Source organism: Notamacropus eugenii, chromosome 4 (genome assembly GCF_028372415.1).
Source record: "Notamacropus eugenii isolate mMacEug1 chromosome 4, mMacEug1.pri_v2, whole genome shotgun sequence".
Lineage (NCBI taxonomy): Eukaryota > Metazoa > Chordata > Mammalia > Diprotodontia > Macropodidae > Notamacropus > Notamacropus eugenii.
This window is the reverse complement of record NC_092875.1, coordinates 198,328,065-198,354,541: the sequence shown is the minus strand read 5'-3', so window position 1 is coordinate 198,354,541 and position 26,477 is coordinate 198,328,065. Positions and strand designations below refer to the sequence as shown.

The following is a 26,477-nucleotide window of genomic DNA, read 5'->3' as shown; positions in this document are numbered from 1 at the left end:
TGCAAGGACCTAAAACATTTCCAGAGGACTCATGATGCAAAATGCCATCTGCATCCAGAGAAAGAACTATGGAGTCAGAACGCAGAATGAAGCAGACTATTTTCTCTTTTGTTATGTTTGGTTTTGTTTAGTTTTACTCATGCTTTCTCCCATTTTTTAATTCTTCTATACAACATGACTAATGTGAAAGTGTGTTTAATAAGAATATATGTATAGAGCCCATATAAGATTGTATGCCGTCTTGAGAAGGGGAGAAAATTTAAAACTTATGGAAGTGATTGTTAAAAACTGAAAACAAACAAATAAATAAATAATTTTTAAAAAAAGGAAGATGCTTTGTTCTGACTTTCACCCTGCCCTGATTAGTGAGGCAAAATTCAAGAAATATACAGTTAAAAGGAATTTATTAAAGAATATCAACTTTATGGGCTAATCATTGGAGATCAGAAAAGGATTCAAGATGTAGCAGCTTTTATTAATAATTTTTATAAATGAGATAAAGACAATTCTGTTTTTTAAAACTTTAATAGTATTTTATTTTTCCCCAGTTATATATCAAGAAAATTTTTAGCATTCATTTTTATAAGATTTTGAGTTCCAAATTTTTCTCCCTTACTCCTCTACCCCTTCTGAAAATATTAGGCATTTTGATATAGTTTTTACAAATGTCATCATGTAAAAATATTTCCATATTAGTCACAGTTGTGAATGAAGAAACATATTAAAAGAGAAAAAAACACTAGAAAGAATGAAGTGAAAAAGATATGCTTCAATCTGCATTCAGTCTATTAGTTCTTTATCTAGATATAGATAGCATTTTCCTTCATGACTTCTTTGTACTTATCTTGGATCATTGTTTTGCTTAGAAGAACTGAGTCGTTCATAGTTGATTATCACACAGTGTTGCTGATACTATGTACAATGTTTTTCTGGTTCTGCTCATTTCACTTTTTCATGTAAGTCTTTCCAGGTTTTTCTGAAGTCTGCCTTTTCATTATGTGGGAAACATGCTCACTCTAGAAAGAAAATACTCATTGTGAAGCCAGGAAAATTCTCATTACATTTATTTTACATTTATTCCAAATGAATAGATAGGTCCCTTAATGGAGTACACTTGTTCAGACAAATGCAAGCCTTTTTAATGCTGCTCCCAATTCGAATTTCCTTCCTTGTTCTCCATTGACTAGATGCAACCTCCTGAAGCTCCCACTTTATGTTCTCTTATTTGATATATTCCCCCTGACCTTTTACCTGATCAGAAGTCTGGTTCTGCTAGGTCACAGCTCTGATTAGAACCAGTCACCCTTGACTTACTTTCTGTTATCACTCAATACTGGGAGTAGTTTTAATTGTGTGAAAACTGAATTCCTTCTTTTGTTTCTCACAGTCATTTGTTATTTCACAATGTGCTGCATTACATTCATATAGCACAACTGGTTCAGACATTCCCCAATTGATGGGCATCCCCTCAATTTCCAATATTTTGCTACCATGAAAAGGGCTGCAATAAATATTTTTGCACATGTAAGTTTTTTCTTCTTTTTTTATGATCTCTTTGGAACACAGACCTGATAGTGGTATTACTAGGTCAAAGGGTATGCACAGTTTGGTTGCCCTTTGAGCATAGCTCCAAAGATAAAAATAATTCTGACAGGTCCATGTCAGCAAAAAGGAAATGGGCCATTGCATCTCAGTTCCACCCCAATGATCTATATGTGATGTTTGTCAGGTCCAAATAGGCAGAAGGTGATTTGGTATGTGATAAATAGCAGGTAATACAAAGGTAACCCAAAAAAGGTAACCCAGAGACTGGGTGACACCTCCTCCATCACTGATTGACTAGCAGGTCTGGGAGAGTGGGCCACTGAGTCAGTATAACTTTTGATAACATCCACCCTTAGAACTTGCCACACTAACCAACCTGCAACATGCCTTTTCTTCTCATTAGTCAATGAGACTAGACTACAATATTTTTATTAAAGAGATGTATACTGATGTAAGACAGATAAACACAGAACATTTGAGGGCTGCTAGCACAGGCTCACTCTTGATTTTGTCAGACAGGAAAGACACTAAGAAGGGGTTAATAATCTTACTTTATTCCAGTTTAGTTTTCTCAGAAGAGGATTGCTGGTAATGAGAGCACAAATTCCACAGCATTCCCTAATTACCCTTCTTGCAGGGGCCAGCGAGAAGAGGGTACAACCATCCCTCCATCTCAGTAGGGTCAACTGAGACAGGCACAACTTGTGCATCCCTTAAATCCCCTCAAACCTCAATGGGGGCCAGTTGAGGGAAACACAGAGTCCCTCCAAGCCTTGATGGGGGCCAATCAAGCCATGCACAGCATTCCAGCTTGTGCACTCAACTCTTCCCCCCAAGCCTCAATGAGGGCTAGTTGAGGCACACACAGCATTTGTGCATTCAACCATAAGAATTTTCCATTACTGTCTAGTGACCACCTGCTTTATAGGCCAACAGACAAAGATGGCATATTGCCAGCAATAGCTTCACAACTTCGCATCACCCCATCCCTATATATCACTGCATAGCCATAGTGGATGCTTAGATTATTTACCATTACATAACTGTGTGCAAGCATGGTGGAGATATTTTGAATCGTAACTGTGGGAATTCATATCTAGTACTTGGGAACTATTGATTTTTATGGCTATGGATCCTGGGAAACTGCACTCTGAGAAATAATAAGAGAAATTCACTTTATACACACTAAAATCCACCTTACACTAAAATTCACCTTACCTACAACTGACTTATGGCTTTTTCCCAGAATAAGAATCTATCTTACACATTCCCTATTTCAAGGCAACTTGAAATTCTCTGTTTTTGCCTTCTGAAACTTTGATGGCAGGATCACAAAAATTATAGACTTGAAAGTTGGAAAGAATATTAGAGATTGTCAGGTCCAACAGTTTTGGATTAGGAAGTGCTATGTGGTAATATCCTTACTTTCCCTTCCCAAAGGCTATATAGGACTTGAACTCTACCAAGCAATGAAGACATAACCCTATAGAGCGTCTAATAACTGTCAATCCATAGATGTCCCAGGTTTCTCCTTAATAGCAACTCTGCAATCACTAGGGTCCTTTCCTCAACTGTCTCCTTTTTCTATGGTCATTAACACTTCTTTTGGGGGAAATCTGTATCTTCTTTCCTCATCCTTCAAAGAACAGGGCCAACTTTGTTCTCATCAAACACAGCTAGTGCAGTATATATAGCATATTCTTAAACTGTATATCCTTAAAACAAAGCTAAACTTCATTGCCCTATTTAAATATTTTCTCAAGAATTTTTATAGAAAGATTTCTGGTAATTCACTAAGTGCTTTTAACTTTTACTAAATTTACCCAATTCTTAGAAACTGGGCACTGTCATGATTGAAGTTAAAGTGAACTGAGAGACAAGGTTCTGAACGTGAATCAATTTATTAGTTAGGTTAGCAGTGTGTGGGATACAGTGACCCTTACTCAAATTAAACTCAGAGGCTTCTCAAGGTAGAAGGCAAAAAGGAATTTTCACAATCTTATGAGAAGGGGCACTTCCCTCAAAGGCATGGGCAGTATTAGTAAAGGAATGCACCTGAGCGGAGCAGAGTACAACATTATATAGTCCCTAATGCAGAAGCCCACTAGCCTCTCTTCCCATTGGCTGGGAATCCAGGCATAATGGTCATTAACGCAGGCATCTATCCCAGAGACAAAGAACAGGAAAAGGATCATTGCTCACCAGTGAGGTCTTTTGTTACCAAATATGGAACTTAAGGGAAGAGTGCCAATGTAGCATAAGGGGGTGATGAAGGGGAAGTAAAGGGGTGGGGTACACCAGGTTGCATGACCAGAACTTTGGTGGTTCTCCTTCATCCTGGAGCATTTTATTTTATTTGCCTAAGGGGGATAATTAGTTACTTTAGCTTTGGCAGGGAGGGTGGGGGTTTTGGGGAATTCATGCCTGAGGGGTCTTCACCTAACCTGAGTTCACTTAATCCCTCCTCTTATTTTTGTCCCTCTGACCACTTTTGTCCCTCACATCACTCTCAGAAGGCTGCCTCTGCTAAATCATCCTCCCTGTCTTCTTCTCCACTATCTTCTGGTATCCAGCCTTGGCTCTTTAGGACCATGAGTCTAATTAACCCTTCAGCTTTAGTTTCTGACCTAATCATCTTTGAAAGGGAATCTTGTACTAGTCTGGTTATTAATTGTGTCATGCAAGGGAGACAAATTGGGGGTAGTGTAACTCCACTGATGACAATGAGTCCAAACCATAATAGCTGTTTCCACCAGCTATCACCAAACCAGGACCACCAAGAAGTGCTAAATGGTGATGTCCAAGTCTGAGCCAGAATGTAAGCCAATTTTCTAATATTCCTAGTGATTTCTTTTACTGCCTTTCCGTTGTCATCTATTTTCATACAGCAAGTGGAGAGATTTAGCTTCTTACAAACTCCCTTTTTTCTTCATTAAAATTCCTGTTTCCACACCCAAATCCAATAAATACTTCCTCACATTATTTCCCCTATGAATTCTCCCCTTCATCTATCTCCCCTTTATGTGAATATGAGAAGGAAGCAAAGTTGACCGATACATTGACAGATTACAAGGAGGCAGTCCCCTTTTATAAGTACAAATACAGAGAATCAAAATACAAAGGTAGATCAATGAATTGTCCACTCAGAGGTTCCATCTCATACAGCAGTCTAGGTAGAAACATCATCTGATGCAGTTTTCTGGTCTGGATGCTCATTCAAGTCATCTTCAGCACACCATCTCAGCATCTTCTTCCCTTTATCTTCTTGTAGAAAACCAGAGGTCCACTCTCCTACAAAACTGACCGTAATACCATTATAGATGACCACTTCTAAGCTTTATATACTTAATCACTCTTACAAAATCAAAATTGGAACTTTGACCAATTGTCATGTTTAAGAAATTGATATTAGAACTCAGTTTTTTCATTTTACATCAATTCACTATCCATTTCCCCCATCAGGAAGATGAGATTTCACTAAGGAGTCAATACCAGGCTCCAGTATTTACATAAATACAATAAATAATCATTTTTAACACAGTCTATATCATGTCATAAAACAATACCAAATTCTGGTCACGTGATGCTTCTTTTAAAGCATTTACAATATAGACCACAAACCATTTTTCTTTTAACATTAACCGACTGAGACAAAAATAATAATGAGTATATATGCTAACCTCACAAGCCCTTGACTTGATTTGTCTCTACACTATTACTAAGAATTAAAGGACTCTAACTTATTGTTGTTGGTCTAAAGTCCTAAACCTAATAGCTTAATTTTTGGAATTAAACTCAGATGTTCCCCTACCAACAATCTATTGCTTAATAGATCTGGTATTAAGCTTACAAAACTTTTAATTATAGGAAATTGCTACTAAGAGTAGGGACATTGCAGGGAAACAACATCTCCCTAACTTCATGTCAGTTCCAGGCAAGAGTAGATTGTCAACTGGCATTCAGCCAGTTTTAAAGTCTGCCAAGTGTCAGTGGGGAAATTGAGTCAGGATAATTCTACCTCAGCCCAGGCTGAACATTCACTCTCCCAGCCTTTCCATGAGATCGCCTTTTGCAGTTCATACCAGCATCTCACAGGCTCACTGGCATCATGGATCAATGGCTCAGACAGTCTCTCTTGCTATCAATACCTGGAGTTAGACTCAGAAGAACAGTCAGTTCATAGTCCCATGAAATCTTAAAATAGCAAGCTCCAATAATCAGTCTCAGATGTGATTATAACTTCACATTGGCTAAGAAACATCTTTTGAAGTAAGTCTTAAGTAGCTTACAAGCCTTTCTATACATGTTCTAGTCCCTGATTAAATAACAATCATAAAATCAAATTTGCCATTGTAACCATGTTATTGCCCTAATAGATTTACATCTGTTTCCCAGACTACTCTATCCCTTTCTAACCCTGCTCAGTCTAAAAGAATGAGTTACACATATGATAAGTTCAAACACTAATTTCAACTTATGTTCATGAAATGAATTCAAATCAAAACAGACATTTAACTTTTCCATCAGTGCCAAATATTACCAGAGGCTACCTGCCTCTAAGAAAATTAGACTGAAATTCTTTTCCCCAAACTAAAGATATCTCTGATTTAGTCTCAGTAACTTGATTCAATTATATTTACCCAAATACTTTAAAATCATTTTGTAATACATAAAGACCTTATTCCAAATTGGGACCTTTGTCCCCTACCCAAAAGAGTTTTGGTCCCATTTGTCTAAAAGGGCCTTGGAAAACCTCACCTTGAAAACTCCTTGGCTTTCCCCATGTGAACTGGCTCTCTAGAGGCCCATAAACTTTTCTCTTTCACTATGTCCTATCAATCCAAATCTCCAGGTTACTGGCTACTCCCATCAATACCATGCCTGCCCCAGACCACCTGGGGCCATCCCTGGACTTCTTCAGCAATAGGAAATAGTTAACATCTCTCCTCTGGGCATCTCCAGTTCAGATTAGATCTTAAGAAACCCTCTGTGTTGTAGAATTTCTATTGAGAAAATGAGAATCCTTGGAAAAAATGCATACATATATGTGTAATGGTGAAACCCCTACTCAAATTGACTACTCAGAGACATCTCAAAGTATAAACAGAAAGTCCTTTATTTGGTCTTGCAAGAACCAGACTTCACCCTCCTCCAAGCAGATTGGAGGAGAGGAAGCATTTTACAGAAGCAGATGCAAGGTTATATAGCAGAAATCCACAAAAAAAAAAACACCCTTACCCTTTTGATCAAGAGCCTGAGTGAGCAGTCTCTATTTCAGAAATAGGGAAATGGGAGTCAGTGAAACTGGGGAGAGGGGTGACAGATGGTTTCACAACTTCAAGTTTCCCCATATCATATGATTTTTGATAAATTGAAACTCAGGCATTATGTCTGCTTTACTTTAGACTTAGGTCCCTGAGAAGTCTTCACTGACTTATCACATTCACATACACACACACACACACACACACACACACACATACATATATAACATATATATACGTATATATATATATATATATATACATATATATATATATATATATATATATACACACATATTTATATATGGTTGTAATTTTCAAGCCTGTTCCATCTAAGGATGCAATAAATGTTAAAAAGTTTATTTCTGCTGTTCAGAAGGAAGTTTCAACTAAAATTGTTTTTGCTATGAATCAAGCATTTACAAAAGTATGTTTGTAAAAGGAAGCTTATGGCCAAATGTGAAAAGGCCTTGGTTTTAGATCTTTTGTAATTTTTGCCAATTAGGTTCATGAGGGTTTTGTAAACTGTTCTTAAAAGAGGATATTTGTTGTATGAAGAAATGTTTTGTGAAAATCTTTTGTATGAATTTTGAAAGGCCTTTTGAAAGATCAAATTTATATTTGTAAGCTAATTTGTTATAATAACTTCAGGTTTTGTGCGGATTTGGAAGATAAGGGACAAGATAAGGGAGACCAGGAATTTTATGGCTTCCAAAGACTACAGGTGTATCTTCTGATTTGCCAGACATTACATTGTGACAATTCTGTTCGGTAAACCGTTTTAAAAGAGAAGGTGGGTTAAGAGTCAACTCATCTCTTTCCCATTACCTCCTCTTTGGGATATAGGAATAATCCTTAAGTGATAGGATTAGTCTAATCTTTGATCAAATCTACTTGAATTAGAGGTAAGGGGGTGAAGTTACAAAACAACTCGGTTCACTGAGTGATAGGTGAGGTTACAAAGGTAGACCATACAAGGATGGAGATTCAGTTCCTAATTGAATTGAGTAGGCATGGAGGTAATTACATGACAAAAGGTTGGCCTTTAGGCAAGTTTCTCTGGAAAGTGGGTGAAAGGTGAAGTTACAAAGATGAGTTTGTACTTAGATAGTGTGGGAGAATATTAAACCTTGGTTAATTAAATATTAAAGGCTTGGTTAGGTCTTAAAAATGGAATTAAAATCACTTTTCAATTTTACAGCACTTACTCTATTGCTAGCCATGTAGCCAAGATGATGCTACCTCAGTCCATGGTTATACCTATAAACTGTCTTGAACGTATTTAGTTTGAGGGGCATTTCTAAAAGCTGCCTGGCAGTCCCTCCTTTGGCAAATTATCTGAGTAGCCAAAACCTTGTGTTGCTGATTAGAAGAGTCTTCTTGCTTTTAAGCGGAAATTCATTTTATTAACTGTTTTAGGGGAAAAGCTGCTCTAACTACTCTTTATATAATATTAGTTGTGACCAGTTGAACCAAAACCTTCTGCTCCATGTTCAGTGTCATCTAAGCCTTGGACTTCAAGTCCTGGATAAAAAAACCCATTCACAAATCAGCTGGGCAATCAGGTCACCTTTTTTCACTTGAAATGTTTCTTTGCCAAAGTTAAATAGTACAACCCCAACATTTCCCCTGTAATCTTCATCTATGACAGCAGCTCCCACATCTGTTGATGAGGTTGGGGGGTGATCAGGGACCCCAAAATACCGATAGTCCGGGTCATGTTTGAATGAATTCGACTGAAGCCTTCTTAAAGCCAAAGAAAACAAAGTTTATTAAAGATTCACCTAATTGGGTTGCCTCTTAAGGAGCCTAAGCATTTGTGACACTTGTATTCACAAGCGGGCCAGATAGAATCCCAGCTAGACAGAGTCTGAGTTGGATTGAATCTGAGCGCCTTCATGGAGGCAAGATGGAACTTAAATACAGAAAAGAGTATAGGAGGGATGGGGGGGTGGTGGGGGTGGTCTGGTAGTCCAGGGTGATGGGAGGAGGGGTTTAGGAAGGGTCTTGAGGAGAAGTCCAAGGAGGGAATCCAAGGAGGGTCAAAGGCTGGAAACAGCTGGAGGCTATCATCAAGACAATGGAGGGTTTGGGTGGGAAGCAGGTGGGCCAATCCAGAGATAACAGACAATGGTCACAGATTTGAGTATGAAAAGCCAGGTTAAGTGGAGAGATACAAGGAGAGCTCAATTTGAGTATGAAAGGTCAGGTTAAGTGAGGTGATTCCAGGGGAGCTCAAGGAAGTTCCCAGAGTCTGAACCCCATCACTATGAAATGCTTTGCAGCCAAGTCAGAACGTGGAGCAACTCTACCATAATACCCAGGAGGGAGAGAGATCTGAATGTCTGTTTTCACAAGGGCTTTCTCCATGGCTGGTATTGTATAATCATAGGCACTGTACAGGTTGTAGCCCGCGGCCCGCGCGACCCCTTGGAGGGGGCCGTGGCGTGCTCCGAGAGGCGGGCGAATCGGAGGTGTACGGGGCTCCTCGGGCTGCCCTGGCCAGGCCGCTTGCTGGGGGACACAGCCGGGGTGGCTTCGGAGCAGGGCATGACTGGGGACAGAGGACTGGAGGAGACGCGCCAGCCGCTAAATGAATCTCTGATTAGAAGATCCTACCACCACTGGACTCAGTCATGTAAAGTCTGTGCTGACTCTCTTTCTCTTGGATACAGTTTCTCTGTTGTTTCCCCCTTGTATTCTTTTAGAGTCCCCTTATTAAATCTCCCTATTGCTGTTCAAGCTCTCAAGACCTGAGCACCTATGCGTTGTCTAAGGAAGGATATTTGGTCCCAAGGCTGTGGTTTTATGCATCTAAATGATGGGGTTCAAGGGTGATTGGTACCCCAAAAATACCGACAGTCTGGGTTGTGCTAGAATGAATTCGACTCAAGCCTTCTTAAAGCCAAAGAAAACAAAGTTTATTAAAGATTCCCCAAATTGGGTTGCCTCTTAAGGAACCTAAGTATTTGTAACACTTGTGTTCACCAGCGGGCCAGATAGAATCCCAGCTAGACAGAGTCTGAGCTACATTGCATCTGAGCGCCTTCATGGAGGCAAGATGGACCTTAAATAAAGAAAAGACTAGAGGAGGGATGAGGGGTGGGTGGGTGGGAAGTCTGGTAGTCTAGAGTGATGGGAGAAGAAGTTCAGGAAAGGAATCCCAGGAGAATCAAAGGCTGGAAACAGCTGGAGGCAACCAATAGACATCTGACTAAGGGGCGCCTAGGTGGGAAGCAGGTGGGGCATTCAAGAGGTAACAGACAATGGCCACAGATTTGAGTATGAAAAGACAGATTCTATGGGGAGATGGGAGGAGAGCTCCATCTGAGTATGAAAAGCCAGGTTAAGTGAGGAGATTCCAGGGGAGGTCAAGGAAGTTCCCAGAGTCTGAACTCCATCATAACCACTTACTCCAGGAAAGCTCTAACAGTATAAGCCCCTGACTGCCTTAAACTGTTTTTTGTAGAGTTTTCTGGCCTGTATAGTGCTAGCTCAAAAACTCAGCTTTGGCACTAGCTGTATTTGGTGAGGACAGAGATGGCCCAAGACAGGCTTTGGTCTGGAATGCATTTGAGTGGAAGCTGATGTCAGAGAGTAGAAAGGACACTGAATTTGGTGTCAGAGAAATTAAGTTTAAATCCTTTCTACTCACTACCTGTAAGATCTCAGGCAAATCACTCTGGCACTCTGAGTCTGGTTTTTTAAAAGTTAATTTAAAAAAATTGTGGAAATAATTAAAATGAGGGTGTTAAAGTCTCTTCCAGTTCTAAATCTATGATCCTGTGTTTTCTTTTTATTAATTACTGAAAGTCACAAATTGTTAGAACTAGAAGGGACCTTTGCAATTTTGTATTTCAGCATCCTCAGTTTTCATATGATATAGCTTGGGCCCAGAGGTGCGAAGCAACCTGCTCAATGTCACACAGCTAGTAAGCATCTGAGTCAGAAGTCTAATCTAGGTCTTCTGACCCCAAGCCCAAAGTCTTTCCATTGCATTGCATTTCCTCCTGTAGGATAAACCTCCCTCTGAATTGAGAATCATTTAATATAAATTTTGAACTTTAATAAGGGCCAAAGCTTGGATTAAGAAGAATCTGGACCTAATAGCCTCTTTGTTCTCTGAAGCAAACTCAGAGAATGCTTTACTATGTCAACATAACAAATAGGGCTGACAGCATTCCTTAGGAGACTTTTAACCTAAGACTATCTTGAATAATGGGACGTTTTACATATCTTAATATTTTGTAGACATATACTATGTTATGACATGTTAATGGTAAAGAAAACACAGACATCTTGGGTTGTAATTTCTATTTGAAACTTTGTCAAATTCTGTTATCTTATTTTTAAACCTATGCAATTAAGAAATTCCTTTCTAATGGTCTAGTTAGTCACACATAGAGACTATAAATCTGAAGGACACAGACCACTTTGGATTGTCCTAAAAATGTATTTGTATGATTATTCCTGTACCTAGTGGAGTTAGGTATAATCCTGGCCCTGTAGATCTACTTACTGTTAACTTATAAGGGAATTAAATAACAAAATTATGCATTTAGCCTGTTGCCATTTCTTTAACCAGACTTTCAGGTCAACAGAATATAACAATATGTTGAACTTTATCAGGTTCCTCCTAAAGAGGCCTGGAATTACTCTTCCTTTAGGCAGCTAGTTGGTACAGTGTACAGAGAACTGGGCCTGGTGTCTGGATGACCGGAGTTCAAATTCAGCCTCATTCATTTAATAGCTATGTGACTCCGGACAAGTCACTTAACCTTAGTCTGCTTTCATTTCCTTAGTTGTAAAATGGGGGTCCTAATACCACTTACCTCAGAGAATTGTTATGAAAATTACTCAATTAATGAACACTTACTATATGCCAGTCATTGTGTGAAGTGCTGGGGATAGAAATACAAATGGAAGACAGTCCCTTCCCTCAAGGAACTTTCATTTTAATGGTAAAAGACCACACACATAAGGGCACTGGAAAGTATGGGCTGGGGATGGGGAGTTGTCATTCCAAAGGGGAAGAAGTTACCTGGTGCTGGGACATATTGGAGAAATTGAAAAGCAGTGCAGCTGATGGGAAATGGGATCAAACAAGCTATAAACTCAGCTTAGCATCGTGCCTGGCACACTGTGGGCGCTTAATAAATGCTTATTCCTTTCTGTTTCTCCCTCTCAGTCTTGTAAGCTGGTTTGTTCTGCTGCGGGATGCAGGTGGGGCTAGTGTTTCTCTGCCTAACTTCAGCCTACCTTGTTTACAGGTTACCTCTGCGAGCAGTGCAGGGATGGAGGGACCTACTCAAATGCAGTTATTTCCCCAAACCTGGAAACCACCAAAATTATGAGGGTGCCTCAAGTCAGTTCTCTGACTGCCTGTACAGCCGCCTGCTGTGACCTGCCCAGCTGTGACTTGGCCTGGTTGGTGGAAGGTCGGTGCTATGTTGTGAACTGCCAGCACCAGGAGAGCTGTGAGCCCAAGACCATAGATCCTGTTAAGTCCTACCTTACTTTTGTGCTACGGCCAGCGCAGAGGCCACCCTCCTTACTAGGATATGGACAAATGATGCCCAACAGGGGTCATCCCATGACAATTCCAGGGGGCCCGTCTGAGGAGGCTGGCAGACTTAGAAGCTTACCCTTCTTGGGGAAGGGTCATAGCTTAGAAGAGCTGCCTGAGTATGCAGATGACTATAGGGAGATGGAACAGGACTCCTTCCAGTCCAGTGGCAAGCAGTTGCCAAAGGGTGGTGTTGACTATGTGGACTGGGGTCTGCTGCCCAGCACTGAAGGTCCTTTCAATTCCTCTATGGGAAATGGACATTCTCTGGCAGAGAAAGAGAATGGGAATGCTGGATTAGATCACCAGGCAAGAGGGAATGAGTCAGAGTGGGCCACTGCCCTGGATCACTTTCCTGAGGGAAGATCATCACCACCCCTGGAGAAGATCCCACTGCCTGGAAAGACCCGAGAAAAGGAAGAAGCCTTTCAGCCCACTGGGCAGGCTAGCAACAGCTCTGGAGAAGAGGTAACTGCCAAAAGAAGCAGGTGGAAGTTATGGGCTCTGTGTTTTCAGCTACTTAGGATGCACAGAATGTACCACAATGCTAGGGTCTGGAGGGATAGGGGGAACAATAGGCAGAACAACAGGCCAGGCAGATGACTTTGTAGTCATGTAGGTCCCACATTGTTGTTGTTTAAAGATCAGAGGTGAAAAGGAAAGTAGGTTTTACTTGGGTAGCTTTGTGCTTCACTTGTTGTCAGATGTACAGAAGAAGGATGACTGCAGCATAGCCTAGGAAAATCAAACATCCTGGGTTCCTCCCTCCCTTCCTCTCTTCCTTCTTTCCTTCCTTCCTTCCCTATTTAAAAGAAGAAATAGCTCTTCTGCCTCCACAGTTCAGTTACCTTAATAGTGATGCAGTGGTTCTCAACAGAAGTCCCTTAGGCAGTGTCTGTGGAGGTACCAGGGTTTTGTAGAGGGCCAGGTCAGTTCTTGATCTCTCAGCCAGGTTGCCTACCTGTCAGTACCACAGGGTTTTACATCCAAGTTGTTGCTAAGACTTAACATAATGAAGAACTAAAGACTCAGAAGTTCACCTATGAACTTTTGAAATTAAAAAAACATGAATACAGTTGCCTGAACTGAGAGATGCTAATGTCCCTTATAAATATGGGTAAATCCCTCATTTCTGATAAGCATTTAGCAAACACTATGTGCCAAGCATGCTAAACCATTAATGTTTTCTGCATCTTTAAGCAAGAGAGGTATGCAACATATAAACTATTTTGCATCTTTCCCCCAAAGTTCAATCAGCTGTTCCTGTCACTTGAATAGAAGAATTGCCACTAAAAGAATATTCCCTGGTGGAAAGGGGGCAGTGGAAGAAGCCCCAGATTTATGAACAAAAGTTGAAAGAAGAGAAGCTGAAGGAAGATGGGAAGACTTAGGGGCAGATGTAGACTTGAAAGAAGAGTAGGGGAACTACATTGGAACTTCAGAGGAGCACAGATCCCTGCAGAGACATGCTAGGCAGTGGTGTGGTGGCTAGCATACTAAGCCTAGAGTTACAAAGATCTGGAGTTCAAATCCAGCCTCACATACTTACTAGCTGTGTGAATCTGGACAAGTCACTTGATCTTTATATACTCCAGTTTCCTTAAATTCAAAATGGAGATAATAGTAGCTCCTGCCCCCCAGGATCAAACAATATAATAATTATAAAGCACTTGCTTAGCACAGTGCCAGGCACATAGTAGGCATTATGTAAACATCATCATCATCATCTTCATCATCATCATTATATCTAAAGCTAAAAGGTAATGCAATTTGAGATCCAATCTCCTCATTTTATAGATGAGGAAATTCTGAAATTCAGTGAAGTTGTGATTTGTCTAAGGTCACATAGCTTGTAAGAATCAGAGCTGATGACAGACCCCTCTGACTGTACATCTTCCATTGACTTGAAGCAATTGGTAGGCACAATTAGAGAAGTATTGGCAAGATTGTTTTTGGGGAGTTCTGGAAGGCTGCTCCTTAAAATGGGAGAAGCACAGCTCTATTACCTTGAACTTATATTCACTTCCCATCTTTTTCTTTTTTCTGGATCTTTAACAGTAAATGCATTGGAGAAATGTCAAACTTGGAATGTTTTCTACTCTCTTTTCCCAGAAACTGTTCATGAAATCAGCAGAGCCTTGTGTCCGCCTGAAGTGACCATTCAATATTGTTACTCGTGTCTATGTAAACGTTCTTTTTTTAAAAAAAAATTTTACTAAATGCCTGGTAGGTAGGAAACATTAGTGAAAGAATTAAGAGCAGAGTCAAAAAAAGGAGCTAGATTACCTATGAAGGGAACAATGTGATCGAAACAGGAAATTGGGAGTGACAAAGCAGGGGAGAGGTAGAGATGTCAGATGGGCAAAACAAGTCAGAAAGTTGAGTGTCAGAATGAAAAGGAGTTGGAAAATGAGAGAAATGGGATAGAAGTAGAGAATCATAGGACCACAGGTTTAGGACTGAAAGGAACCTTACTTATACATCATTAGATCCAACCCTCTTATTTTACCAGTGGGGCAATTTGAGGCCCAGAAAGGGTAATTTGCCCAGGATCCCATAGTAAGTGTCTGAAGTAGGATTCAAAGTCAGTCTTCTTGACTTCAGATCTAGAGCTCTACTCTCTATCAAAGAGCTTCTTGTTGGAGAAGAATTAATGCAGAGGTGACACACACACAGAGGCACAGAAACTTTGTGACAGTGGGCAAGGCACTTAGCCACTGCTTCATCCTTTATTCCAACTTGGCAGTTAGTTTTCTTTTTTTTATGGATAAATTAATTTTAATCAAGAAAACCTTGATTACCTTTGCATATTAGGGGGCAGCTAGGTGGCACAATGGTTAGGTCACCAGGCCTGGAATTGGGAAGACCTGAGTTCAAATTTGGCATTTTTAAAGTGCTTAGCACAGTGTCTGTTATATTGAAAGCATTATGTAAATGTTACTTACATTGGCAAAAGCTGTTATTATATTTATATACACACATGCTGAAGACTCTTGAGACACCGTATAATGAGAATAAAAGTAGATTGTTGAGCTTAAGAATGAAATGCAGTTACAAGTTTAGTGGGGGAAAAGTAAAAGAGAAAAAAGGAGTCTTCCAGAATACAATTTGGAAGGATGAGAAAGGAAGGTATCCCACAAGTAAGTAGAAGTGGGAAGGAGATAGACCAAAGTTAGAAAAAATTCACCCGCATTTTGTTTATACTTATCAATAAGATATTTTTGAAGTAAAAAAATTGCATATTAGATCATATCAAGATTTTAAAAATAGCTAGGCTATAAGATGTCAACCATTTCCCTATGTGATGACTGAAACACTTTCTGCTTACGGGTGTTGCCATGGCAGATCTCCATTCCAGCTTATAAAACTTCTCAAGTCCACATTATTTGTGTGACTGAGAGAACAAAGACATTTGCCTACAGCAATATAGTTAGAATTCATTCCATAAGCTTGCTACCTACAAAACTCAAGCCGAATGGGAAGGAGTATATTAAATTAAATGGGTCTTCTTTAATGCTGATAAATATTGTTCCATTCAGCCTATATGAATAGGACCATTTCATGTCAAGCTTTATTATTTGACTTAGCACCTTCTGGGGCACTAATTACATTAACTTCTTCCTTGCTGCTGACCAGATTTGCAGGTTAATATGTTGACATATTAAGAAATGCCAGTGTATTCTACTTAGGTGCAAAGGCTAGAATGATAAATAGAAATGAAATGGTTAATTCTGATTTTTTTCCTTCTTTTTCTCCTATTCAAGTTCAAAAGGCTCAAATACATGGCAATTGTAGTAGGCTTCTAGGGAAAAAATGTAATCAGGACTGTGAATATGATATTCATATGATATGACATATTCTGCAGAAAAGTTTTCAAGTGGGAGGTTTAACAGAGACATCCTTTGTATCAAAGAAACTGGAAGTAAGAGAAATTTAGAACATTTTTTCTTGCATGACTAAGGCCATGCCTTCAGTTATGAGAAAAATAGTCTCCAGTAATTTCCATGGAGAATGAAATTTTGTTAAACTTTCATCCTGATAACTGATCAGTAACCTCTTTGTAATATTACTGTTTCGTAACTGGATCCATGTATGATTTCATGTATGATTTATTGCCTATTCAGGTAAAATTGCTTCCTGGAAAGGGCACAGGGTGCCACTTTATTAGACAGGCCAGAAGCATGGGTTTTAGTGTCCTCTCAGGCCCCTACTAGCTTTGTGAGACTAGACAAAGCACATAGCCTCTACTTATCTTCCTCCTTTATTTCAACTTTATAGATAATTTTATTTTTTTTAAGGGATAAGTAGTTTTAATCAAGAAAACAAAAATAAAGAAATAGACAAGAAAAACCATACACAAAGTCTATTTCCCCAGAAGAGTTAAGCAAAGAAAGACAAGAGCGAAAGAATGCTGGCTCCAAAGTCAGAGATTTGGAGTCCAAAGATCTGGACTTGAATTCTGCCACTCTCTGGTGTCAGTCAGAGCAAAACACTTCAATTTTTTTTGAGTAATAGTTACCTCTTTTGTAAAATGAAAGAGCTGAGCCAGATAATCACTGAACTCTCTTCCAGATCTCTTCATTAGAAGAAAGAATTGTGTGCTTTAAGCTTGTGGTGGTATGGATGTGGGCGTAGTCATTTTAAGTAATCTGAATTTTGTTACCATAGAAGTAGGGTTTGTGAATGCTGCCCTTTTGGATCTGCTGTCCCACTCTGCTTGATTTCATCTGAGTTCTTCATACTCTTTCCTGGTAGTATTAGATTTCAAGAAAATTTTTCCAGGTCACATAAAAAATGAGCTCATCCTGCAGAATTTGCATGAGCCCCACACAGATGACCAATGCCACTTATTTCCCAGCACTAGCTTTTCCTGATTCCACATTGTTTTCGTGAATGAGAGAATACAGACATTTGCTCACAGTACATTTACTTAGAATTAATCCTTTAAACTTGTACTCCTCATAAAACCAAGTTAAATTTTGTATTAGGTGCAGTGGCCAATTTTAATTTTTGCTCCTCAACTGATTGATCTTCTATGATATGTATCTATACCTATGTGAATATGTATATATGTACGTTCACATGCATGTGCTTGATGCACACACATATGATATGTATCTATACCTATGTGAATATGTATATATGTACGTTCACATGCATGTGCTTGATGCACACACATATGATATGTATCTATACCTATGTGAATATGTATATATGTACGTTCACATGCATGTACTTGATGCACACACATATGATATGTATCTATACCTATGTGAATATGTATATATGTACATTCACATGCATGTGCTTGATGCACACACATATGATATGTATCTATACCTATGTGAATATGTATATATGTACGTTCACATGCATGTGCTTGATGCACACAAATTATGTAGCCCCAATGAGTATATATACACAAGTAAATTTATACATATGTTAAGTTTGGGCATATAATAATAACTTCTATTTACATGTTAATTTGTATATTAATGTTCACAAAATGTTTTATGTATGTTATGTATATAATGTGTGATCTTTACAGCCTTGTCATTTTACAGGTGAGCAAACAGAGACTGGAGATAGTGAAATGACTTGCTCAGGGTCACACAGCTAGTAATTTTCTAAGGGGGGATTACAGACCCAAGTTTTTCTGACTCCAGGTTCAGAGCATGGATATGACTGTGGTCAAGATTATGACAGACAAGCCAAGAAGCTGCGAGAATTAATGGAAAACATCTACTACATGAAATTGCCCTGTAACATATGTACTCCACTGAAGGCTTTTACTGTGGTTTTATTTCTTTTTTACCTAGAGTACTGAACTTACCTACAGGGGACCTCACCTTCAGTGCTGAGGCAGGGTTTGGGGGAATTACTTGGGAAATATTAATGGAAGATGGTGCGGCATCTCCGGGTTCCAAATTTCAGAATGTTCAGGAATGTCTTACTTTTATTTCCCCCAAAACAGAAAAGATAAACCATGTTTTTACACAATTTGACTATCTCCCTTAAATTTATTTCTCTTAGTGAGCTCCTCAAACTACTTTGATTCACCATTTTACGTACTTTTCAACAATCTGACTGATGGAAAAGGCTTCTTCCTACCTCCATTTAAAAATATTAAAGTACCATTTCTTCTTGACATACATGGTGGAAACCCCCTACACTAGCAGCATTTGATACCACCTGTAACTTAGTAAATAAAGTCTTAGGGGGTTTCCTGTATTAATTCATAGCCATTAAGGATCAGAGGAGGAATTTGATCTCAGGTCTTCCAATCTCCCAAGTACAGCATACAATCTATGTCATACTATTTTTCCCTGCTTGGCTATCATATTTGATTTTCTCCTTCTTGTTTTAACCTTTCTCATTTAATTCTGTGGAAGCATTTTGGGATGCAGTTTGCATATTATGATGGGAATAGAAACTATACACCAAAGAGGACCCCTTTGACCTCTCCTAAATTATTTGCATAATTTTCAACTATTGTCATGCTGGTAACTCCAGGGGTCATCAGAATTGTCCTTTCTGTCCTCTTCATGGAGAGTCCCCTTTTACCTATCATTTATTGCTCCTTCTATGCAACACACTTGTGTATTACATTTTAAATTAGTAGCAATTGAACAGCATTGTGGGAAGAATTGAACTTGGGGCTAGAAAACTGAATACCAACCCCTATTTCAGCATTTACTACCTAGCAACCATGTACAGATATTTAAGCTCTCTCTAAGCCTCAGTTTCCACATCTGTAAAATAGAGGTAATAATACTTGTACTACCTACATCACAGGGTTGTTGCAAGGAAAAATTTCGTAAACCTTAATGCAGTGTATAAATATGTTACTGTTATTATTGAAAAAGACAGTCTTCAGTTCCAGTCTTTGATATTTTACATGTTGGTTAAGTGAGTACATTTTACAGAAAAAAGTAGGTGCCATTTTGATGTGTGCTTATGTTCAACTGGTTTATTCATAAATAAATTTAATATTCATAAATAAATCATAATTTATCCCTATGATTGATCTCATAGGTTCTAATGCCTTCCCATAATCCTCCTTCAGCCAACCTGGAGTTCAGTTTGACCACCATGGAGAAAAATCCAATTCTAACAGTAACCCAGAGGAGCTCAGATCATGGAATTGAAGTGTTTCCCACTGAAACTGGCCCCTCTCAGTCCATTCTAACAGAGCAGCCTGCATCTCCTACCACTGCTCCAAGCACAGGTAACTTAAAAAAAAAAAAGACTGAGAAAGATATACTGAAGGCCATGGCTATCATGGGCCATATTTTGCATTCTGTGAAATTTGGGAATTTTCTCTGACCTTGCTTATTCTTGAAATTAAGTAAAAGGGCTACTAATAAAGAGAGGGAATTATAATTTAATTGAAAGAGCCCTGGAAAAATGAGGAGGCATGGGTCCTAGAACTGGTTTTGCCACTAGCAAGTACTTCCACTCGAGCAAGTCACTTAATTCTTATGAGCCTTAGTTTCTCCATCTGTAAAATGAGAGCCTGGGGCTTGATCTTTAAGATATCTTCATTCTCTAAAGTGTCCATCCTATAGATAAATAGCTAATAATAAAGACAGCTAGGTGCTCCCCTTGTGAGACAACTGTTGTTGGGTCTTTGGAAAGCACATAAAAGCCTGTGCTTGTAAGAGTTGGGAAGCAACATTTAGCTGCTTTCTGGACCAGATGTGGCGCATTCTGTCCTCTCCAACCAGTAAGAATCGCTGGACTGCACATGTTTCTATGCTGCACATGTGTGCTGTCTTGATCTCACTTAAATTTATGAGTGAAACTAAGGATAAATCAGTCCTGCCAAATGGAACATTTCTTGAATAAATGAACAGTATCCTGGTTACAAAGAAGGTGAACAGGTAAGTGCTCATCTAGCAATGGCGTACTTTTGATGATGGGGCAGTTTTTGTTATTCTGGTTAAAATAGCCTTTTTTTTTTTTGTTTGCTTTGAATTTGACTGGATTTTGTTTTGAAACTTTCCAAGAGGAAGGCCGTTATCAAAGATTGACAAGGTTACTCAGTCTCAGGAAGGCTGAGTGGCATTTGACTACTGACATAGGAACACACACAGTTGCAATGAGCCTTCCATGACTGCAGTGAGCCTTCCATATGGCACATATAGGGGTGGGGTAGGGGAAAATCTAGTGTTGGGAGAAACTTGCTGCCTTGAATTTGCAGTACCTCACCAATTAACTGGTTATTGTTCAGTCGTGTCTGACTCTTTGTGACCCCATTTGGGGTTTTCTTGGCAAAGATACTGGAGTGGTTTGCCATTTTTTTCTTCAGCTCATTTTACAAATGAGAAACTAAGGCAAACAGGATTAAGTAGCTTGCCCAAGGAAGGTCACAAAGCTGGTAAGCGGCTAAGGTCAAAATAGAGCTCGTCTTCCTGTCTCCAGGGTCAGTGCTCTATCTACTCAACCACTTTATTTAAAAACTTAAATCTTAAGTTCTAAATATCTAATATCTTATAATCTCTAATCCCTCCCTTACTCTGCTTACTCCTTCATAGAATGGAAAGGACCATAGAATCATAGACTTAGAGCTGAAAGAGACCTTAGAGGTAACTGAATGAAACATCATCCTTTTTAAGATGAGGAAACTTAGGTGTAGAGAGACTTGCCCAAGATCCTTCAGCTAGTAAGAGTCTGAGGGAAGACTCAAAGCTTCATCTTTCTCCTTACTTTAAGTCTGACACTCTGTCCCCTAGGTCATTTAATGCTACCACCTCATTTTACAGACAAGGAGACTGAGTCCTAGAGGAGTGAAGCAGCTTACCTGAGGTCAGGCAAGACAAAATTTGAACGAGAGTCTCTGAATTGCTAATTTAGGTTGTCTGATTTTAATTCCCCTAGTTCTTACCACTTTGGAGCTTGAGAAACACACAGGAAAAAAATGTTTTTATATTTCAGTCATATATGCACCCTACATTAAAAAGTAATATCTATCATAATTGGCATGGATGGAGAAATAAATGAGTGTGTTTATATGTTTAAATTATTATAGTCTGATTTTCTTTGGACCAGTTCATCAGTCAATCAACATGTACCCTACTGTGTGCCTACTACTTTGTATACTGTGCTGAACACTAGGTGCTTTTTAATGTGCTTTTCACATATTCTTTGTAATTATAGTCCAAGAACTCATGGTGTTTGCTGGAGACAACGTACTGATCACTTTACCCCAAAATGACGTTGTGCTGAAGGCCTTTGTTGTGCCAGCACCCTCTTCAGGTGAGCTGGGTGTTCCTCTTGTTTGCAGACCCCTCCCTAAATCATTGATGGGGTGAGCATGGATAAAGGCTGCTTCTCAGTGCACTGGAGCTGTGGGAACCTATATCACTTGTGAAGACTGACAGAAATGTAGTTAATGTAACTTATTACCTGCCATTCCCTTTAAATAATTCTAGTTATGTACTTGCATTCCTACTCTTGATTGAGTCCCACCCTGAGTCATGACCCTTACCTTGTATACTTGTAAGCCTGAGCTGGATCTTAGCTTCTAATGTTCTTTCCCTTTTATTGGGATGTGGCTGTAGATAATGAAGGGTAAAAACCAGTGTGTTTCCTTGCCCAGTTTGTCAAGTGTGGGTGGGGGCTCATGGCCAGGCCTCAGTACCTCATATGACCAGCTCTTCCTTTCTTTCTGAAAGTATAATAACCTTTCTTATAAGTTTCCTTATTGGACATCCATGTGTTCAGACATGGGTGACCCCAGGGCTGCAGACTTGTTACCCTGTTATCTTGATTAAAGACTCCTTTTTCTGAGATGAACAAAAATGCTTTTGTAAAAATAGCAATGTTAGGGGAATTATATTCCCATGTAAACCCATAAACATATGCTCTGTATCTATTTAAGCAGATATGTACATGTTTTCCTTCAGCAGTTCATTTAGGAGTCTAAAAGGTATTCAGACTGCTTAAGCAGAATTCATTTATTCACCTTTAGGGTTTCTCCACTCTTCTTGTTGTCAAGTTTTTTTTCAGTCAAGTCCAACTCTCTGTAATCCCATTTGGGGTTTTCTTGGCAGAGATACTGGAGTGATTTGCCATTTCCTTCTCCAGTGTATTTTTTACAGGTGAGGAAACTGAGGCAAACAGGGTTAAGTGACTTATCCAGGGTCACTCACAGGTAAGTGAGGCTGGATTCAGACTTGGGTTTTTCTGACTCCAGGCCCAGCACTCTATCTACCATGCTACCTAGCTCCCCCTTTCCCTAACAGGGGTGGGGAACCTGTGTCCTCCAGAGGACAGGTTCCCTACCCTTGCCTATTCTAAGCATTAGCTTTTGTTTTGTGATAATCCACCACACAGGATGGGGGGAAGAGAGAAACATATGAGAGATGTGAGAAGTAGTAGAGTCAGTCAAAAGGATTAAGTGGGAGTGTGTGAAAGCTATAGGGTAGAAGGGATAGTCCTGAACCTCCTGGATCACTTCCCACAAGATAGTACAAAATGTTTTGGCTGAGAGCACTCATTCTGTTCCATTACTCATGCTTCCATTATGATGCACCCACAGCTTGGTTCATCTGTGACCTTTATGGAACATATTCATTTTTTAAGAAAATTTAGGTTGTTTTCATTCAGTTTAATACCCAAGTTCATTTTTTCCCCCTTTTATTGGTAGGTCATGAGATTTGTGAAACTTCACAAGCCAAGAAGATAATTTTGTTCAATCCCATGAGCTGAGGTAGAGATTGTGATGAAAAGATAGAGAAGGGTAGGGTCTTTTTTGCCCTTTTTTAGAACTATGTATGGAGTAGATTTCTTTAAATGTCTTCACTTGAGTCTTGTGTGCGTTTTTCCCCCTGGGAAAAGAGGTTGCAATTAACTAGTGGTTAATAACAACAGCTGATATTTATATAGCATTTTAAAGTTTGCTAGGTGGTGCGGTGGATAGAGCATGGACTTGGAATCAAAAAGAGTCATCTTCCTGCATTCAGATTTGGCCACACACACACACACACACACACACACACACACACACACACACTCTCACACACTAGTTGTATGACCCTGGACAAGTCACTTAACACTATTTGCCTCCATTTTCACATCTGTCAAATGAGCTGGAGAAGGAAATGGCAAACCACTTCAGTATCTTTGCCAAAAAAACCCAAATGGGATCAGGAGGAGTTAGATACAATTGAACAGTGACAACACTTCAGGTTTACAGAGTGCCTTACATACGTTTGATGCTCACAACAATCCGTACTATTAATATTCCCCTTTTACAGATGAAGAAACTGAGCCTCGAAGGTGTCAAATGATTTGTTCAGATCTACACAGATAATATGTGTTTGAATGAAGATTGGAAACCAGTTTTCCCTGACGTTAGATCCAGCATCAAAACCCCACCACCACCAATTAGGAGTTACAATGGAAGGATTAGACTAGAAGATCTCGAGTCTCTTTTACTCTAAATCCTAATATCCTATGGCCCCTCAGTCAGTTACCTAGGTAGTACTCCCAAGTCGGTGGAGAGCACTCCAATTCCCCCAGTCAGTCAATCAGCAAGCATTTATTTATTTATTTTTTGATTTTTCAGCCATTATTAATTTTTATTTTTATTTTTTTTTATTTTGTAATATTTAACAATCACTGCCATACAATTGTGATTTTATCCCCCCCACCTACCCCCCACTCCCCCCCTCCCTCCCCACGACTGCATACAATTCTGTATAGATTCTACATATACTTTCCTATTGAGTATATTTTCACTATAGTCATGCTATGTAGTCAGACTAAGATAAATGAAAGAAATCGTATAACAAATCAGAACATGATACACAAACACATACACATACACAAACATGATCTGCTACAATATGTGAGTGACTTCCATATTTCTCTCTCTGAGTGTGGCAGGCATTTTGCCTTGAGGTCCTCCATTGGGATTTTTTTTTTTTTTTTTTGGTAAGAAGTTCTTGTGTTATTACAAAAATCTAAGTCTACCAGAAAAAACTCTCACACACTGTGGTTGTTGCTGTGCATAAAGTTCTCCTGGTTCTGCTCCTTTCACTCAGCATCAGGTCATATAAGTCCTTCCAGGCCTCTCTGAAGTCTTCTTGTTCATCATTTCTTATGGCACAATAGTACTCCATTACATTCATATACCATAATTTATTCAGCCATTCCCCAATTGATGGACATCCCCTTGACTTCCAGTTTTTGGCAACTACATAGAGTGCTGCTATAAATATTTTTGTACATGTGGGACCCTTTCCCATTTTTATGATCTCTTGGGGATATAGTCCTAGTAGCGATATTGCTGGGTCAAAGGGTATGCACATTTTTGTAGCCCTTTGGGCATAGTTCCAAATTGCTCTCCAGAATGGTTGGATGCGCTCGCAGCTCCACCAACAATGAATTAGTGTTCCAACTCTCCCACATCCTCTCCAGCATTTATCATTTTCTTGTTCTGTCATGTTTGCCAATCTTACAGGTGTGATGTGGTACCTCAGAGTTGTTTTGATTTGCATCTCTCTAACCAATAGTGATTTAGAGCATTTTTTCATATGATTATAGATAGCTTTAATTTCTTCCTCTGAAAATTGCCTGTTCATATCCTTTGACCATTTATCAATTGGGGAATGACTTGTATGATTGTACATTTGGATCAGTTCTCTATATATTCTAGAAATGAGGCCTTTATCCCCGAGCTTAGCTGTAAAAATTCTTTCCCAATTTACTACATCCCTCCGGATTTTGGTTGCATTGGGTTTGGTTGTGCAAAAACTTCTCAGTTTAATGTCAGCAAGCATTTATTAAACACCTACTGTGTGCTGGGCCTTGTGCTAAGTACTCAGGATACAAAGAAAGGCAGAAACTGGCACCTGCTCTTGAGGAGCTCACATTTAGTGGGGGAGGCCACATGCAAACAACTGTGTACAAACAAGCTCTATACAGGATAAATTGGAGATAATCAGTAAAGGCAAGGCACCAGCATTAAAGGGGATTGGAAAAGGCTTCTTATAGAAGCTGAGGTTTTAGCTGGGACTTGAAGGAAGGAAGCTGGGAAGCCAAGAGGTAGAGATCTGGAGAGAGAGCATTCTAGGCATGAAGGGCAGCCAGAGAAAATGCTTGGAGTCAGGAGATGGAGTGTTCTGTGAGGTGAGTAGCAAGGAGGCTTACGGTCATTGAATCAGAGTGCATGGGGGAGAGTAGGGTGTAAGAAGGGGTGTTACTACCTATGCTGTCCACCTTGCAGGATTGTGAGGTTTGTGAATCTTAAAGCATGATATGAACATGGGTAATGATGATGATGTACAGCTAGGTTCTGATCAGTGAGAATAATGAATCCCCTGAAGTCGTCATGTTATTAGAATTTGCACTACATGTTTCCCATGAGCTAAAACTAATGACCATATTTAGCATACTTATAACTTTTAGTGTGAATTCAATTATATGTAATAACTTTTGTTGTTCATTCACATCCAAATCTTCCTGACCCCTTTTGAAACTTTATTTTTTCTCACTTATTTTTTTCCAATTACATGTAAACATTGTTTTCAGCATTCACTTTTATAATATTTTGAGTTCCAGATTTTATCCCTCCCTTCTCCCCTTCCCCCTCCCCAAGACAGCAAGCAATCTGGTATAGGTCATACATGTACATCATATTAATCATATTTCCACATTAGTCATATTGTGAAAGAAGAATCAGAATAAAGGGAAAAGCCACAAGAAAGAAAAAAACTAACAACCCCCCCCCTCCAAAAGTGAAAGTAGCATGCTTCCTTGCATTCAGACTCCAGAGCTTTTTCTCTGGATGTGGATAGCTTTTGGATTATTGTGTTACTGAGAAGAGCTAAGTCTATCAAAGTTGATCATTGCACTATGTGGCTTTTACTGTGTACAGTGTTCTCCTGGTTCTGCTCACTTCAATCAGCATCCGTTCATGTAAGTCTTTCCAGGTTTTTCTGAAGTCTGCCTGCTCATCATTTCTTATAGCACAATGGCACCATTATACTCATATACCACAACTTGCTCAGCCATTACGCAGTTGATGGGAATCCCCTCAGTTTCTAGTTCTTTGCCATCGCAAAAGAGCTGCTATAAATATTTTTGTACCTGTG

At 39.3% G+C, this 26,477-nt stretch overlaps 1 protein-coding gene and 1 pseudogene across 3 annotated transcripts in view; one reads left to right on the top strand and one right to left on the bottom strand.

Annotated features, from left to right (window-relative positions):
* The window catches only part of KIAA0319 (KIAA0319 ortholog), a 143,186-nt gene that overhangs the window by 43,253 nt on the left and 73,456 nt on the right, over positions 1–26,477 (top strand). Inside the window, exons 3-5 of one of the 3 annotated variants that reach the window (XM_072603969.1) lie at positions 12,080–12,843; positions 19,411–19,603; positions 21,535–21,633. In XM_072603969.1, the coding sequence (XP_072460070.1) occupies positions 12,080–12,843; positions 19,411–19,603; positions 21,535–21,633 (1,056 nt within the window). The remainder of the gene's footprint in view (positions 1–12,079; positions 12,844–19,410; positions 19,604–21,534; positions 21,634–26,477) is intronic. The other 2 variants (XM_072603970.1, XM_072603971.1) reach the window with 2 other exon arrangements.
* Positions 8,205–9,361, bottom strand: LOC140498316 (deoxyuridine 5'-triphosphate nucleotidohydrolase-like; annotated as a pseudogene).